This window comes from Dreissena polymorpha, chromosome 9 (assembly GCF_020536995.1).
Source record: "Dreissena polymorpha isolate Duluth1 chromosome 9, UMN_Dpol_1.0, whole genome shotgun sequence".
Lineage (NCBI taxonomy): Eukaryota > Metazoa > Mollusca > Bivalvia > Myida > Dreissenidae > Dreissena > Dreissena polymorpha.
Window position 1 is genome coordinate 73638031 of NC_068363.1, and position 19598 is coordinate 73657628.

A 19598-nucleotide genomic window follows, 5' to 3' on the forward strand; every position below is an offset into this window, starting at 1 on the left:
CTTTTCTTAATCATTATATTACACAAACATATTGCGTTTCTTTATTAGTATGTTACACATTGCGTTTCTTAATTATTATGTTACACAAACACATTGCTTTTCTTAATCATTATGTTACACAAACATATTGCGTTTCTTTATTAGTATGTTACACATTGCGTTTCTTAATTATTATGTTACACAAACACATTGCTTTTCTTAATCATTATATTACACAAACATATTGCGTTTCTTTATTAGTATGTTACACATTGCGTTTCTTAATTATTATGTTACACAAACACATTGCGTTTCTTAATCATTATGTTACACAAACATATTGCGTTTCTTTATTAGTATGTTACACATTGCGTTTCTTAATTATTATGTTACACAAACACATTGCTTTTCTTAATCATTATATTACACAAACATATTGCGTTTCTTTATTAGTATGTTACACATTGCGTTTCTTAATTATTATGTTACACAAACATATTGCGTTTCTTTATTAGTATGTTACACATTGCTTTTCTTAATCATTATGTTACACAAACACATGCATTAAACCCCTTTTCACAGAGCACCGGTCATATGTTTTGTGCAGGCATCAAGAACATCAAGTTCAAGCCAGCCTATAACCCATACACCGAGCCCAGCATGGAGGTGTTCAACTACCATGAGGGTAGGAAGAGTTAATGGTGTAGTTGGTGGAAAATATTGTAGCAACTTGAACACCTGACCTTTTGACATGAATCAAATACTTATTTGACACCAGCTTATTTTATAAAGTAAAAGAGTATGAAATGTGCAATTGATTAGATTAGAAATGTATAAATTGAAGATCTGTAATTGTTAATACATTAATACAGAAATATATAAAAGATAATATCTCCACCAATCAGCATATTCAGTGAAAGTTGACCATGTGTCAAGTGGGCAAATTGTAACATAGTCTTACTTTATACTAAGGTGGAACAACGCCTAGCAAATGTTAATTTCAAGTGAATCCAGTTTACACTTGCCCAACATTCATCATCAATTCATGACATATGACACGATAAATGGCCTTGGAGAAATATCAAATTGCACCTTGGAGAAATATCAAATTGCATGTTTTATATACAGTTATTTTGATAAAAAAAATATTTTGAGGCACAATCTAATCATTCAAACATTTGCATCAGGTTTGAAGAAGTTAGTTGAGATTGGAAACTCTGGCATATTCCGACCAGAGATGTTGCTACCCATGGGTCTACCAGAAGGTGTCACAGCAATTGCATGGGGTCTGTCTTTAGAGCGGTGAGTAACAGGAGATGTGCATGAAGAATATACCACCACTGTGTAGATGACTGTTGGACAGAGTTGCATTTCACATCTTCAATAAGCGTTAATGTTGTGTAGGGTGGAAACAATTACCCAACAATAAAATCTCTGCATGAATGTATAACAGACCTATACAATTTCTTACTTCTGTCCGAGAATAATTTATATCGTTAATAATTAGAAACCACATATGAACATATTTGCTTTTTTTTGGTAGATTATGGAACTATCACATTAAATTCATATGACATTGCCCATAAATTAATATTTGTGTTTTCTGTGATCATATGTTATATTCATGTTAATGGGGAAAGTTGGGGTGGCACACATGTTCAAATATTTCTTCAAACATGTAACCTGTCTGTGTATCCTATCCCTACATTCTCCCGATCCCAGGCCGACGATGATCAAGTACAAGGTGAGCAACATCCGTGACCTGATAGGCCCCAAGGTGGATCTCCAGATGGTGTATGATAACCCTGTGTGCAGGCTGGACAAGTGAGGCAGGACAAAGCAGCCATTCTGCCCTTTCAAACCCTCGAGTCACATCAGCCAGGGGCCATACTCCAGATGAAGAAACTTGAATTCTTGTGTCCAACGTTTAAACTTATGGAATTAACATTCATTGGTGAATATATTATTGCATGGAACTTGGCAAAGTATTTTAATCTACTTTTCAGACATAATGAAACATTGGGAAATATATAATATCTAAATAACAGCGTTCTCAGTTGTCAAATATACTGTCTTGATCCATTATCAATGATACGCAACGATCGTAATATTACATCTTTTCCAATTGTCTGTATGTCTTTTCTAAATATTCTTTGTATTACCCAAAGGCTGTTTGGATTAGATATAGAAACCTGTCAAACAATTGATATTGTTTTGTTTTTCATATCTCCTTTTGGGTACGATATGCATGTTGTGTTCTCACATTTTCATTGTTTGATGGTGGACTAAACTCAAGCCATCGCATAATATTATATATAAATTCAAGTTTTCAAACAAAGTTGTTCGCAAACAAGGCCTTTTTAGTAAGATAGCATGCATTATGTACCCTATGTTGTTTTTGAACACTATCAATTTCAATATACCAACTTCAGTTGTAGGTGAGCTGGTCTCTAGGACAACCAGGCTTGCATGTGCGTAGTAGTGTCACGGATTGGCTTGTTAAGTCTGATCAGGCTAATCAGGGATGAGACTTTCTGCTTTTATGGATTTTTTCGTATGGAAGAAGTCTGCCTCAAACAAATATCCAGAATAGTTGGAAAGTATTGTTCTTGATTAGCATGTGCGGACTGCGTAGGCTAATCTGGGACAATTCTTTACAAATGTTCATTTAGCCTGATTTCCACAGACAATGGCTCATAATTTTGTCTATGTTATGCAACTTTCTAGTGCTTTTTTTGTCAAACTAGAACTTTTGTGTCATGGTTGTCATTGTTTATTTATTGAAGCAAGTTTAGGTTCTATGAAACATCTCATTTATATGAATAAAGAAAAAAAATTCATTGTTGTACTCAATGTCAAGATATCACAAACAAATGTTCTGAACAAGTTCCACGAGTATTAGACTAAACATGTAACTTATAACATACATGGAAAACTGCACCTTCCACTGGCAACCATATTTTTCAAAGTTTCCAGATCTCATGGTTATTGAAAATAAATGTAGCCAAAAGTGAGTTAACATGGTTTCACTACAGGTGTATTAAGAAAACTGCCCCACCCCTGGCAGCCATGCTTCTCAACGGATTTGATATATTTTCGAAAAGGGATCAGATATGGAGTGTAAACAAACTTTTCTTAAATTTGACCTAGTGACTTATTTTTTATCTTGCATGACCCAAGTTTCAAATTTTGTCAAGATATCATTTAGACAAAGTTTAATGAAAATTGGACAATAATAATAACTTCTGTTAAATATGTCACTGTTCACAATGCACTGACATACTGACAGACTAAAGGCAAACACAAAAGCCTACCATGAGAATATATCTATTCTACAAACAAAATACCATAAAAAGTACATTAGAAATATATAATTAGAATTCATACACTTCATTCCCCAAAAAAGATTTTAATAGTGTGAATATGCGAATACAAAGACACAAAAGTGATACTGTTAGCGATGCAGTTATCATCATCCTGGGCTTGTGGCATTAATGACTTTGAATAGGCTACAATTACCAACGCATTTTTGTATAAACTAAAGGAGAAAATTTACATGGTTAATGAAAGATCATCTGAACATCACCTTTTATGAATATTCCTACAAATGGTTTGCTCTTGACATTTGTCAAAAATTTGTTTGAACTAAGTTTAAATATGAGTAATAAAGATGTGTGCAGAAGAGTTTGAAAAAAACAACAAATAAAATGTTTTTGCTCCTTTATAGTAAGATTGCACATCTAATTTTAAGTGACAATGATAATGGAAGTGTTTCTTGTAATGATCCTCATGTCTCAGTAACTATGCGATAGTAATATGGAGCCATTCACCACGTCCTGAAAGAAAGATAATATGGAATCTTTAAAATATTTTGAAACAAGTACCGTAATTACTCTAAGTATTTAGACACTAATTTTTTTTTTTCAGGTCCAAAAATTTAGATACAAACAAGGGCTGTTTGTAAAACATGCATGCCCCCCCATATGGGCTCTCCGTTGTAGTGAGAGCCATTGTGTGAATATGTTTTTTGTCACTGTGACCTTGACCTTTGACCTAGTGACCTGGAAATCAATAGGGGTCATCTGCCAGTCATGATCAATGTACCTATGAAGTTTCATGATCCTAGCCATAAGCATTCTTGAGTTATCATCCAGACACCATTTTACTATTTCGGGTCACCGTGACCTTGACCTTTGACCTAGTGACCTGAAAATCAATAGGGGTCATCTGCGAGTCATGATCATTCTACCTATCAAGTTTCATGATCCTAGGAATAAGCGTTCTTCAGTTATCATCCGGAAACCATTATACTATTTCGGGTCATTGTGACCTTGACCTTTGACCTAGTGACCTGAAAATCAATAGGGGTCATCTGCGAGTTATGATCAATCTACCTATCAAGTTTCATGATCCTAGGCCTAAGCGTTCTTGAGTTATCATCCGGAAACCATTTTACTATTTCGGGTCACTGTGACCTTGACCTTTGACCTAGTGACCTCAAAATCAATAGGGGTAATCTGCGAGTCCTGATCAATTTACCTATCAAGTTTCATGATCCTAGGCCTAAGCGTTCTTGAGTTATCATCCGGAAACCATTTTACTATTTCGGGTCACTGTGACCTTGACCTTTGACCTAGTGACCTGAAAATCAATTGGGGTCATCTGCGAGTCATGATCAATCTACCTATCAAGTTTCATGATCCTAGGCCTAAGCGTTCTTGAGTTATCATCCGGAAACCATTTTACTATTTCGGGTCACCGTGACCTTTGACCTCAAAATCAATAGGGGTCATCTGCGAGTCATGATCAATGTACCTATGAAGTTTCACGATCCTAGGCCAAAGCGTTCTTGAGTTATCGTCTGACAACCACCTGGTGGACGGACTGACAGACCGACCGACATGAGCAAAGCAATATACCCCCTCTTCTTCGAAGGGGGGCATAAAAATATTTTTTTTAAATATAGGTGCCTGAGAAGTTAGGGACACTTAAAAAAATTGCATTGAAGAGCAGATATGGGTATGCAATATTTATGTTTTGAGTCCATTGTTTCAACAACATATATCATTTGTTTGTAAAATTACATGCCATATAGTATAAATTACTGTTATCTATGTTTGCACTTTATGTTTTACAGAAAATTGCTCTAAGGCTGTTCTTTGACCAACAGGTTAAACTATGAACATTTGTTTTACTGATACTCTAGTATAAACCTTTTATTAATGCAATAAAATATACAAATCTGCACAAAATTAATAATATGTTTATTCAACAGTTGTACCCTAAGCCCTTAAATTATATATATATCACGCAATAGGGTTCGTTTGGTTTAAAAGCGTTAAGATTTTCTCACAGTTGTCTTTCTGAGGTGAAACCAAGCAAATGTAATGGTCATTTGCGCTCAGGGAATCATCTGCCATACTGGTATTTTATGACCTTAATATGATCATAAAAATGCATGATCTAAGTCACAGCATATAAGCGGTAGCTAGCAACCAAATTGCTTTCCCTAATCATTTGTTACTCAAACACATTGCTTTTCTTAATCATTATGTTACACAAACATATTGCTTTTCTTAATCATTATGTTACACATTGCGTTTCTTAATTATTATGTTACACAAACACATTGCTTTTCTTAATCATTATGTTACACAAACATATTGCGTTTCTTTATTAGTATGTTACACATTGCGTTTCTTAATTATTATGTTACACAAACACATTGCTTTTCTTAATCATTATATTACACAAACATATTGCGTTTCTTTATTAGTATGTTACACATTGCGTTTCTTAATTATTATGTTACACAAACACATTGCTTTTCTTAATCATTATGTTACACAAACATATTGCGTTTCTTTATTAGTATGTTACACATTGCGTTTCTTAATTATTATGTTACACAAACACATTGCTTTTCTTAATCATTATATTACACAAACATATTGCGTTTCTTTATTAGTATGTTACACATTGCGTTTCTTAATTATTATGTTACACAAACACATTGCTTTTCTTAATCATTATGTTACACAAACATATTGCGTTTCTTTATTAGTATGTTACACATTGCGTTTCTTAATTATTATGTTACACAAACACATTGCTTTTCTTAATCATTATATTACACAAACATATTGCGTTTCTTTATTAGTATGTTACACATTGCGTTTCTTAATTATTATGTTACACAAACACATTGCTTTTCTTAATCATTATGTTACACAAACATATTGCGTTTCTTTATTAGTATGTTACACATTGCGTTTCTTAATTATTATGTTACACAAACACATTGCTTTTCTTAATCATTATATTACACAAACATATTGCGTTTCTTTATTAGTATGTTACACATTGCGTTTCTTAATTATTATGTTACACAAACACATTGCGTTTCTTAATCATTATGTTACACAAACATATTGCGTTTCTTTATTAGTATGTTACACATTGCGTTTCTTAATTATTATGTTACACAAACACATTGCTTTTCTTAATCATTATATTACACAAACATATTGCGTTTCTTTATTAGTATGTTACACATTGCGTTTCTTAATTATTATGTTACACAAACATATTGCGTTTCTTTATTAGTATGTTACACATTGCTTTTCTTAATCATTATGTTACACAAACACATGCATTAAACCCCTTTTCACAGAGCACCGGTCATATGTTTTGTGCAGGCATCAAGAACATCAAGTTCAAGCCAGCCTATAACCCATACACCGAGCCCAGCATGGAGGTGTTCAACTACCATGAGGGTAGGAAGAGTTAATGGTGTAGTTGGTGGAAAATATTGTAGCAACTTGAACACCTGACCTTTTGACATGAATCAAATACTTATTTGACACCAGCTTATTTTATAAAGTAAAAGAGTATGAAATGTGCAATTGATTAGATTAGAAATGTATAAATTGAAGATCTGTAATTGTTAATACATTAATACAGAAATATATAAAAGATAATATCTCCACCAATCAGCATATTCAGTGAAAGTTGACCATGTGTCAAGTGGGCAAATTGTAACATAGTCTTACTTTATACTAAGGTGGAACAACGCCTAGCAAATGTTAATTTCAAGTGAATCCAGTTTACACTTGCCCAACATTCATCATCAATTCATGACATATGACACGATAAATGGCCTTGGAGAAATATCAAATTGCACCTTGGAGAAATATCAAATTGCATGTTTTATATACAGTTATTTTGATAAAAAAAATATTTTGAGGCACAATCTAATCATTCAAACATTTGCATCAGGTTTGAAGAAGTTAGTTGAGATTGGAAACTCTGGCATATTCCGACCAGAGATGTTGCTACCCATGGGTCTACCAGAAGGTGTCACAGCAATTGCATGGGGTCTGTCTTTAGAGCGGTGAGTAACAGGAGATGTGCATGAAGAATATACCACCACTGTGTAGATGACTGTTGGACAGAGTTGCATTTCACATCTTCAATAAGCGTTAATGTTGTGTAGGGTGGAAACAATTACCCAACAATAAAATCTCTGCATGAATGTATAACAGACCTATACAATTTCTTACTTCTGTCCAAGAATAATTTATATCGTTAATAATTAGAAACCACATATGAACATATTTGCTTTTTTTTGGTAGATTATGGAACTATCACATTAAATTCATATGACATTGCCCATAAATTAATATTTGTGTTTTCTGTGATCATATGTTATATTCATGTTAATGGGGAAAGTTGGGGTGGCACACATGTTCAAATATTTCTTCAAACATGTAACCTGTCTGTGTATCCTATCCCTACATTCTCCCGATCCCAGGCCGACGATGATCAAGTACAAGGTGAGCAACATCCGTGACCTGATAGGCCCCAAGGTGGATCTCCAGATGGTGTATGATAACCCTGTGTGCAGGCTGGACAAGTGAGGCAGGACAAAGCAGCCATTCTGCCCTTTCAAACCCTCGAGTCACATCAGCCAGGGGCCATACTCCAGATGAAGAAACTTGAATTCTTGTGTCCAACGTTTAAACTTATGGAATTAACATTCATTGGTGAATATATTATTGCATGGAACTTGGCAAAGTATTTTAATCTACTTTTCAGACATAATGAAACATTGGGAAATATATAATATCTAAATAACAGCGTTCTCAGTTGTCAAATATACTGTCTTGATCCATTATCAATGATAGGCAACGATCGTAATATTACATCTTTTCCAATTGTCTGTATGTCTTTTCTAAATATTCTTTGTATTACCCAAAGGCTGTTTGGATTAGATATAGAAACCTGTCAAACAATTGATATTGTTTTGTTTTTCATATCTCCTTTTGGGTACGATATGCATGTTGTGTTCTCACATTTTCATTGTTTGATGGTGGACTAAACTCAAGCCATCGCATAATATTATATATAAATTCAAGTTTTCAAACAAAGTTGTTCGCAAACAAGGCCTTTTTAGTAAGGTAGCATGCATTATGTACCCTATGTTGTTTTTGAACACTATCAATTTCAATATACCAACTTCAGTTGTAGGTGAGCTGGTCTCTAGGACAACCAGGCTTGCATGTGCGTAGTAGTGTCACGGATTGGCTTGTTAAGTCTGATCAGGCTAATCAGGGATGAGACTTTCTGCTTTTATGGATTTTTTCGTATGGAAGAAGTCTGCCTCAAACAAATATCCAGAATAGTTGGAAAGTATTGTTCTTGATTAGCATGTGCGGACTGCGTAGGCTAATCTGGGACAATTCTTTACAAATGTTCATTTAGCCTGATTTCCACAGACAATGGCTCATAATTTTGTCTATGTTATGCAACTTTCTAGTGCTTTTTTTGTCAAACTAGAACTTTTGTGTCATGGTTGTCATTGTTTATTTATTGAAGCAAGTTTAGGTTCTATGAAACATCTCATTTATATGAATAAAGAAAAAAAATTCATTGTTGTACTCAATGTCAAGATATCACAAACAAATGTTCTGAACAAGTTCCACGAGTATTAGACTAAACATGTAACTTATAACATACATGGAAAACTGCACCTTCCACTGGCAACCATATTTTTCAAAGTTTCCAGATCTCATGGTTATTGAAAATAAATGTAGCCAAAAGTGAGTTAACATGGTTTCACTACAGGTGTATTAAGAAAACTGCCCCACCCCTGGCAGCCATGCTTCTCAACGGATTTGATATATTTTCGAAAAGGGATCAGATATGGAGTGTAAACAAACTTTTCTTAAATTTGACCTAGTGACTTATTTTTTATCTTGCATGACCCAAGTTTCAAATTTTGTCAAGATATCATTTAGACAAAGTTTAATGAAAATTGGACAATAATAATAACTTCTGTTAAATATGTCACTGTTCACAATGCACTGACATACTGACAGACTAAAGGCAAACACAAAAGCCTACCATGAGAATATATCTATTCTACAAACAAAATACCATAAAAAGTACATTAGAAATATATAATTAGAATTCATACACTTCATTCCCCAAAAAAGATTTTAATAGTGTGAATATGCGAATACAAAGACACAAAAGTGATACTGTTAGCGATGCAGTTATCATCATCCTGGGCTTGTGGCATTAATGACTTTGAATAGGCTACAATTACCAACGCATTTTTGTATAAACTAAAGGAGAAAATTTACATGGTTAATGAAAGATCATCTGAACATCACCTTTTATGAATATTCCTACAAATGGTTTGCTCTTGACATTTGTCAAAAATTTGTTTGAACTAAGTTTAAATATGAGTAATAAAGATGTGTGCAGAAGAGTTTGAAAAAACAACAAATAAAATGTTTTTGCTCCTTTATAGTAAGATTGCACATCTAATTTTAAGTGACAATGATAATGGAAGTGTTTCTTGTAATGATCCTCATGTCTCAGTAACTATGCGATAGTAATATGGAGCCATTCACCACGTCCTGAAAGAAAGATAATATGGAATCTTTAAAATATTTTGAAACAAGTACCGTAATTAGGGGGGTACTCTAAGAATTTAGACACTAATTTTTAACCAGGTTTTTCCGAATTAACCAGGTTTTCCGAAGGAAAAAACTGGTTATTAGATTGGCGAATGCGGGCGGGCTGGCTGGCTGGCGGGCGGGCGGAACAAGCTTGTCCGGGCCATAACTATGTCGTTCATTGTCAGATTTTAAAATCATTTGGCACATTTGTTCACCATCATTGGACGGTGTGTCGCGCGAAATAATTACGTCGATATCTCCAAGGTCAAGGTCACACTTTGAGTTCAAAGGTCAAAAATGGCCATAAATGAGCTTGTCCTGGCCATAACTATGTCATTCATTGTGAGATTTTAAAATCATTTGGCACATTTGTTCACCATCATGGGACGGTGTGTCGCACGAAAGAATCACGTCAATATCTCCAATGTCAAGGTCGCCATGACTAAAAATAGATTTTTTTTTAAAACAAACTAACCCCCTTTGTAAATTTTGTTTGTTCATTTCAAAAGTTCAGTTTGAGTTTTCTCCCTTTATCAGATTTTTTTTTCACAATGAAAACCTGGTTTTGTGACAATTTTGTCCCTTGTTTTTTTTTCAGGTCCAAAAATTAAAAAAAAATTTTTTTTTAAATACAGGTGCCTGAGAAGTTAGGACACTTACAAAATTTGCATTGACAAGCAGATATGGGTATGCAATAATTATGTTTTGAGTCCATTGTTTCAACAACATATATCATTTGCTTGTAAAATTACATGCCATATAGTATAAATTACTGTTATCTATGTTTGCACTTTATGTTTTACAGAAAATTGCTCTAAGGCTCTTTGACCAACGGGTTAAACTATGAACATTTGTTTTACTGATACTCTAGTATAAACCTGTTATTATTGCAATAAAATATACAAATCTGCACAAAATTAATAATTTGTTTATTCAACAGTCGTACCCTAAGCCCTTAAATTATATATATATCGCGCAATAGGGTTCGTTTGGTTTTTAAGCGTTAAGATTTTCTCACAGTTATCTTTCTGAGGTGAAACTAATTTTTATAAAAATTGTTAGTTACACCATTAGGCAAATGTAATGGTCATTTGCGCTCAGGCAATCATCTGCCATACTGGTATTTTATGTCCTTAATATGATCATAACAAGATGTGTTTGTGAAACACAATGTCCCCCTATATGACGTTTGACCTTGTAGGATGACCTTGACCCTTCACCACTCAAAATGTGCAGCTCCATGAGATACACATGCATTTCAAATATAAAATTGCTAGCTTCAATATTGCAGAGGTGACATTACATGAGCAATTTTGACCCATATATTTGACCTTGAAGGATGACCTTGACCTTTCACCACTAAAAATGTGCAGCTCCATGAGATACACATGCATGCCAAATATCAAGTTGCTTTCTTCAATATTGCAAAAGTATTCATAAAATTAGCGATTTGGGCCACATATATTTGACCTCTGACCTTGAAGGATGACCTTGACCTTTCACCACTCAAAATGTGCAGCTCCATGAGATACACATGCATGCAAAATATCAAGTTGCTATCTTCAATATTGCAAAAGTACTCATAAAATGAGCGATTTTGGCCACATATATTTGACATCTGACCTTGAAGGATGACCTTGACCTTTCACCACTCAAAATGTGCAGCTCCATGAGATACACATGCATGCCAAATATCAAGTTGCTATCTTTAATATTGAAATACTGCAAAAGTGTACATTAAATGAGCGATTTTGACCCATATATTTGACTTTTGACCTTGAAGGATGACCTTGACCTTTCACCACTCAAAATGTGCAGCTCCATGAGATACATATGCATGCCAAATATCAAGTTGCTATCTTCAATATTGCAAAAGTTATTGCAAATGTTAAAGTTGGCGCAAACCAACCAACCAACAGACCAACAGACTGCAAAAACAATATGTCTCCCACTACTATAGTGGGGGACATAAAAATGCATGATCTAAGTCACAGCATATAAGCGGAAGCAAGCAACCAAATTGCTTTCCCTAATCATTTGTTACTCAAACACATTGCTTTTTTTAATCATTATGTTACACAAACATATTGCTTTTCTTAATCATTATGTTACACATTGCGTTTCTTAATTATTATGTTACACAAACACATTGCTTTTCTTAATCATTATATTACACAAACATATTGCGTTTCTTTATTAGTATGTTACACAAACATATTGCTTTTCTTAAGCATTATGTTACACAAACACATGGCAGCTTTTCTTAATCATTATGTTACACAAACACATTACTTTTGTTAATCATTTTGTTACACAAACACATTACTTTTCTTAATCATTATGTTACACAAACACATTCCTTTTGTTAATCATTATGTTACACAAACACATTACTTTTTCAATGTACAAGGTAATAATAATATGGTATCTGTATACCATGCATTTGGGCAAACATACATAAACAGTAACAGGCATTTAATAACTTGAAATGCTTCATCACAATACTTACTTGATTATGTTTAAGTTTTTGTGTCCAATCAAATTCCTTCAATTTTGGAATGACATTAAGCAGGACACGTGTTGCTTTTTTGGAATTCTCAGCCATGGTGTTCATAACACTCTCAACACTAACCTGTTATGGAAATTTGAAAGCTTTGAGGGTTTCTTCAATTTGGAAGACATCTGCATTTATAACAACTTTTATGTCAAAAGTCTGCCACTAAAAAGCTGCTGTCTTCATGTGAAATGAAAATTTATATTGCATCTGTTATGTTTGCTTGAACCTTATCAGAGTGGGTAATCACATTAGGATCAAGATGGTGGCGTCCATGCCGAGACAGTTGTCTTTGGCAGTATTATATGTTTTATTACGCTCACTTTTAAGCCATATCAGCTACTGTGTGAGCAAGAAAGTGATAAGCCTTTAATTGGAACTAATATTTGATTTATATCTCAACTTTTCAAGCTACGAAATTTCTTACAAAATTATAGCTCCCGTTAAGAAAATTTGTTGCGAGTAAAGTTCAGATAAAAAGTGAATAACAAATTGTCTTGAGGTGTAAAAATCTGACGTTGTCATATCAATGTTTTGTACATCCTACCTGTAAGTTCTCTGCCACTAGTAAGTACTTGCTAAGAAATTATAAAGTTCACACACTGGTCAAATACATTCAAAAAGCACTCTTTTCTTATGCCAATTGTTTAAGTCTGCATATGCTAAGTGCCATGTTAAGAAATACACAATTAATTTCACCAGTTGGACAGACCATTTTAAGTTTTTTATAATTGAAGGTCTAGCAGGAGATAAAAGAAGCTGATAATATCATCATGTAAAGCCCACAAAAATTCTGACTTAACCATCAAAATGTGATGTAAAGACTATTATAGTAAAAATATTTCTTATAGGCTTGCTTAAATGAATCCAGAATATAGATATAAGATGCAAATAGATCATAACATCATTCAACCATCAAAATTTGAATCAAATTAGATAAATCCATTTTGTGTTTTAAAGATCAATCGCATGAACTGCTTCATGCAAAAATGAATCTAATGCAATATGGGCCCAGCGCAGTGGGAAGGAGCCACTCTGTCCACTAATGACATCATTAAAACTTCCATGACTAAATAGCACACATGATAGCTCCATACCAGACTGCACTGTATATGGCATAAGAATTATTTTAGCATGGCTCATCCAGAGGAAAGGACCGTGCTCTGTGAAAAGGGTGTTTGATGCATGAACGTAAAGTGTCGTACCAGATAAGCCAATGCAGTCCCCACAGGTTAATCAGGGACAACACTTTCAACCTAAACTGGATTTTTTGCTAAGAATATACTTTCTTTAAACAGAAAATATCATTAAAGAGGAAAGTGTTGTCTTTGATCAGCCTGTGCAGACTGCACAGGCTAATCTGTGACGACACTTTACGCACGTGCATTTAACCTCCTTTCACAGAGCACGGCTCAAATATTAAGCAGATACAACAGTCTTTATCTCAACCCTTTCAGTGCTAAACCACAATATTTTAGTCCCCATGGGCCTTACTGATGCTGTATCTTCCCTCCAACTGTCGTAGTCTGTCACAAGACCCATGGCTGCATAACATATGCCAGCCTCTTTGGCCAACACAACCTGGCAAAACAAATTACCAATATTAAACATATGCACATGTTTATATAAACAATATACCGGTATGTGTTTGTCAGAAACACTATGTCCCCTACTGCACCGCTTTGATTTATTAAATTTTTGGCAGGTTCAGATATTTATCTCCCTTTAAAGCTTATTACTTCCCTTGAATTTGTTTTTTTTGACCTTGAAGGATGACCTTGACCAACCAAACAAACAAAGCAACAGACAGGGAAAACACAATATGTCCTCCACTATAGTGGTGGGAGACATAACAATACTGTGAAGTGGTGTTTACTGGTGAACTTGTGTTGCCGCAATAAACAACAATTAGCAGACAATTGATTAAAATCGACTATGAATTTAACATAATTTGTCTTTTTAATATTAGAAATTAACAATATTTAATATTAATGTGTACTTAGCCATTTTTTTAACAAAACAAAACATGCACATACCGTGAGTTTTCATAACAACATATAACAACTATTTTTAGCTCATCTATTTTTTGAAAAAAAATTATGAGCTATTGTCATCACCTTGGCGTCGGCATCTGCGTCGGCGTCCGGTTAAGTTTTGCGTTTATGTCCACTTTTCTCAGAAAGTATCAATACTATTGCATTCAAACTTGGTACACTTACTTACTATCATGAGGGGACTGGGCAGGCAAAGTTAGATAACTCTGGCGTGCATTTTGACTGAATTATGTGCCCTTTTTATACTTATAAAATTGAAAATTTTGGTTAAGTTTTGCGTTTAGGTCCACCTTTTTCAGAAAGTATCAATGCTATTGCATTCAAACTTGGTACACTTACTTACTATCATAAGGGGACTGGGCAGGCAAAGTTAGATAACTCTGGCGTGCATTTTGACAGAATTATGTGCCCTTTTTATACTTAGAAAATTGAAAATTTTGGTTAAGTTTTGTGTTTAGGTCCATTTTATTCCTTAAGTATCAAAGCTATTGCTTTCATACTTGCAACACTTACTAACTATCATAAGGGGACTGTGCAGGCAAAGTAATGTAACTCTGACTGGCATTTTGACAGACTTATGTGCCCTTTTTATACTTAGAAAATTGAAAATTTGATTAAGTTTTGTGTTTAGGTCCACTTTATTCCTACAGTATCAAAGCTATTGCTTTCATACTTGCAACACTTATTAACTATCATAAGGGGACTGTACAGGCAAAGTTATGTAACTCTGACTGGCATTTAGACGGAATTATGGGCCCTTTATACTTAGAAAATTTGGTTAAGTTTTGTGTTTTGGTCCACTTTACCCCTAAATTATCATACATATTGCTTTCATACTTGGAACACTCGCAAACTATCATAAGGGTACAGTAAAAGGACAAGTTGCATAACTCTGGATGTCATTTTTATGGAATTATGGCCCTTTTTTGACTTAGTAACTTTGAATCTATGGTTAAATTTTGTGTTTCGATCCACTTTACTTCTTAAGTATCAAGGCTATTGCTTTCAAACTTCAAATACTTTCATGCTATCATGAGGTTACTGTACCTGGCAAGTTGAATTTTACCTTGACCTTTGAATGACCTTGACTCTCAAGGTCAAATTATTAAATTTTGCTAAAATTGCCATAACTTCTTTATTTATGATTAGATTTGATTGATACTTTGACAAAACTACTCTTACCTGACATACCACAATAGACTCCACCCAAACCATCCCCCGTGCCCCCCCCCTCCCCCCCCCCCCCCGAATCCCCCCCCTATTTTTTTTTTTTTTTTTTTAAGATCATCTCACAAATGACCACCACACCCTCACACTATACCCCCCCCCTACCCCCCCCCACATTTTTTTTTAAACGGTTAAAAAACACAACTATTTATTTTTATTATTTTATGTTTGAAATACCCTACAACCATCGCACCCAAGAATCGCCCCCACCCCCCCTCCCGAATCCCCCCTCCCTATTTTTTTTTTATTTTTTTTAAGATCATCTCACAAATTAACACCACACCCTCACACTATCCCCCCCCCCCCCCTAACTCACCCCCCCCAATTTTTTTTTTTTTTTTTTTTTTTAAGATCATCTCACAAATTACCACCACACCCGCACACTATACCCCCCCCCCCACCTCCATCCCCCCCATTTTATTTTTTTTTAAACGGTTAAAAAACACAAATATTTATTTTTATTATTTTATGTTTGAAATACTGTCCAACCATCGCACCAAAGAATCCCCCCCCCCCCCAACCCCCCCGGAATTTTTTTGTGTGCATTTTTTTCGCATTTTTGGAAGATAATGTAATAAATGTCCACACCCCCACACTATACACCCCTCTTCACTCCACCCCTCCCTCCTTTGTGATTGAAAATGAGAGTCCCTTCACCTTTAAAAAGAAAATAGATGAGCGGTCTGCACCCGCAAGGCGGTGCTCTTGTTATGATATGGCTTCACTCATAGACAATAATTGAATAATAAGTGTTAATGTATTGAAAATATAATAAGAAATGCCAATTTACAAAACATCAAACCTGTTTTATATTTAAATATAATTTAGGTCCTTTTATGTGGCTTAACTAAGCTGCACACAGAAATTATTTGTTGTCAAAAGTTTGCTAGATAGCGCCTTTCAGCACATGCATTTTACTGAACAGTCTCTTGGACTTTTGTGAATGATTGATCGCAGAATAGCCAACATTTGTTTTCCATCTTGGTCTACAGAAAATTATTTGCAAGATGTTTAAGAACATCAGACAAACTGGAGACTGAAGCAACACTTGTTTGTTAAGTCTGCATAATGGATTTGTTTTCTCCCAACTCCTGTAATATTGGACTTGTATGTAAAAAAGTAAGTATAACCCCAACCTCCGGTACTGTGGTCATGTTGATACAATGTGCGCCCCAGGAGTTCCACATCTTGCTCTCTGCCTTGGAAGAAAACCGCGGTCCCTCAATTGTCAGCATGGTCCCCGTCTTGTGGGCGTTGCAATTCAGCTCGTGGTTTAAGTTAAGTTCTTGTATTGTCTTGTAGATGAACTGTGATGAAAAAAGAAATACATAAAATAAACATGGTTATCCACAAAATGTAGTGATTGATCTATGCTGTGAAGAATATGATTGTCAGAGGAAGAGGACACCATGTCAGAACAAGATGATGCATTGTTAAATAATCGTTTTTTCCTACAGTGTAAATGCCTTGTCAGTACTGATTTTTTCGCCCATTTGAATAAGTCATAGTCGAAACCTAGGTCAAGGTCAATATGAGGTCAGGTGATGTGGGTGTGTTGAGAGTGTTCATAGATAACATTTATGCAAGAATCAATGCTTTGTAGGAAGTGATATTCATGCTAGATGGCAACTTGAGGTTGACCAAGACCTTTGAATTAGTTCAGTGTAAATGTAGGTAAATAGTCAAGTCAAAATGATGTCAGTGATGTGGATGTGTTGACAGAGTTCATTGATGACACACACGCCAAGTTGATATTAGACAAAGCACTCAATTTTGGGTTAACAAACAATTTTGGACTTCAAAATCAAATATGGACAATCTTCACAAATGAGTATCAAAGCTTTGCAGAAAGCATTATTAATTACAGGCATACGCTATTTTGGGATTATCATAAATCTGGACTTTCCGCATTAGTCTATGCCTAAAAATATGTCAACATTAGATCAAAATCGGGCCAGGTTTTATGGGTCCTTTGATAGTTTTTCATTGATAACATGCATGCAAGTATCATTTTGATGCTAATATGATATGAGTCAATTTGGGTAAACCTTGTTAAGACACAAGGACAATATGGAAAGGGCAGATAGGCCAATAAATATGGGCTTCACTCATCAGTAGATGCTGGGGGCATAAAAGAGTAAAATAAGCATTAAATCTTATGCAGAGGTTTTGGCCCCAACAGGGAGGCCATCCCATTTCCGGAACACACCTGGTTGTTGTGTTTACAAATGATATAAAAAATTGTATTTTCACATTTCTATAGTATTTTATGTGTTTGCTCCTAAACACAAAGACACAATTGGAAAAGATCTGTCCTAATGAATGGCTAATGATCAAATTGATTGTTTGATAAAGCTTTGTATTTTTCCGGAACCTTAAACTACTTATTGAAAGTACCACAAGGGGCCACTTAGCTACTGGCAAAATTCCTTAGATTGAGTTGAAAGTCATTCCATTCATTTGATAACAATTAGCTGACAACCATGTGAAAAAGCCACATTTTTTGTAAGACATGATCAGAGCAGCCCGTTACCTCGCTGGTTATTGGACAGAAAGGTTCAGCCATCGACATGTGACATATGCCCTTGGGACCTCCCTCTGTACGGTCATAGAAAGTTTGTTGGCGGTGGTGTGTTCTGTAAATGCAGTCAGTGACAAGTACTTAAATTTGTATGACAGCATGCCCATAATTGTTATTGATCAATAGAGTCATGTTCTGAGAAAACTGGACGTAATGCATGTGCGTAAAGTGTCATCTCAGATTAGCCTGTGCAATCCGCACAGGCTTATCAGAAACGACACTTTCCGCTTTTATGACATATTTTGTTTAAATGAAGTCTCTCTTATTAGCAAAAATCCACTTAAGGCGGAAAGTGTCTGCATAGGCTAATCTGGGACAACACTTTACGCACATGCATTATGCCCAGTTTTCTCAGAACAGAACTCAATATATTGCCAGCCAGCTCAGTTGGTAGAGAGCTTGACTTCAAATCCGAGGATCATGAGTTTGATTCCCGCCACAGCCACATAACTTGTGTGGGCATTGGTTATTGAATAATTTTGCACAGACTTTGTCTTCTTCTGATTCAAGTAGGAAACTTGTGAGTTCCTGGCAAAAGTTTGAGAACTTAGTATTGGTAAACAAGCTTATCCAGGAAAATTGTGAGCTAGTTTACTGGCTGCCATGATATTACTAAAATGCAGTTGAAAACATGAAAAATAAAACTAAACAAAAAAACAGGAACAATGGCTTTAAGGGAACTTGCCTATCAATAAACTGGTCAAGCACAACAATATCACCAGGATGAATTCCATCTTGTAGGGATCCACATGCTGTGGTGACTAGAATGTGTGTACATCCCTCCTCCTTCAATGCCCAGATGTTTGCACGGTAGTTCACATGCCCGGGCATGATGCTGTGACCCCGACCATGCCTTCAGTGTACAAACACATATAGTGAGTGTTTTTTTTTTTTTTTTTTTTTTCAACTGTTTTTATCCAAATTAGGTAAACAACTTAGTTACTTGTTTTGATTTGACAGCAAATAAGCTTATGCGCATGATTAAATATATAGTGCCAGTAAAGTTGTGTACATTTCTATAGCAGTAGATCACTGTTATATTCCTTATATTGTTTTTATATAATCATTTTTATATTATATATCATATATTTATATTAATTAATTTTTAATTTGAAGTTCTTATCAGCACTATCATAGTCAATGTTCATGTCTATTTGTATTATTATTGACAGCAGCTTTTACTATAGACTTTATTTCATGTATCATTCATACAAAAGGGTAAGAAAGGTTTTGTA

The 19598-nt window shown here is 34.8% G+C and overlaps 2 protein-coding genes across 13 annotated transcripts in view; one reads left to right on the top strand and one right to left on the bottom strand.

Moving 5' to 3' along the window:
• Positions 1 to 8908, top strand: part of LOC127843820 (phenylalanine--tRNA ligase alpha subunit-like) — a 33694-nt gene extending 24786 nt beyond the window's left edge. For 2 of the 7 annotated variants that reach the window (XM_052373660.1, XM_052373665.1), the window contains 2 exons: positions 1167 to 1281; positions 7793 to 8908. In XM_052373660.1, coding sequence (XP_052229620.1) covers positions 1167 to 1281; positions 7793 to 7898 — 221 coding nt within the window. In that variant the 3' untranslated portion in view covers positions 7899 to 8908. Of the gene's footprint in view, positions 1 to 1166; positions 1282 to 1701; positions 2027 to 7257; positions 7373 to 7792 lie in introns of those variants that run through there. The other 5 variants (XM_052373658.1, XM_052373664.1, XM_052373661.1 and 2 more) reach the window with 4 other exon arrangements.
• The window catches only part of LOC127843829 (S-methyl-5'-thioadenosine phosphorylase-like), a 34227-nt gene that overhangs the window by 2401 nt on the left and 12228 nt on the right, over positions 1 to 19598 (bottom strand). For 4 of the 6 annotated variants that reach the window (XM_052373696.1, XM_052373697.1, XM_052373695.1 and 1 more), the window contains exons 5-10: positions 19049 to 19216; positions 18316 to 18418; positions 16919 to 17089; positions 13996 to 14082; positions 12457 to 12579; positions 9778 to 9905 (exon numbers count right to left, since the gene is read on the bottom strand). In XM_052373696.1, coding sequence (XP_052229656.1) covers positions 9864 to 9905; positions 12457 to 12579; positions 13996 to 14082; positions 16919 to 17089; positions 18316 to 18418; positions 19049 to 19216 — 694 coding nt within the window. In that variant the 3' untranslated portion in view covers positions 9778 to 9863. Of the gene's footprint in view, positions 1 to 3687; positions 3816 to 9777; positions 9906 to 12456; positions 12580 to 13995; positions 14083 to 16918; positions 17090 to 18315; positions 18419 to 19048; positions 19217 to 19598 lie in introns of those variants that run through there. The other 2 variants (XM_052373692.1, XM_052373693.1) reach the window with 2 other exon arrangements.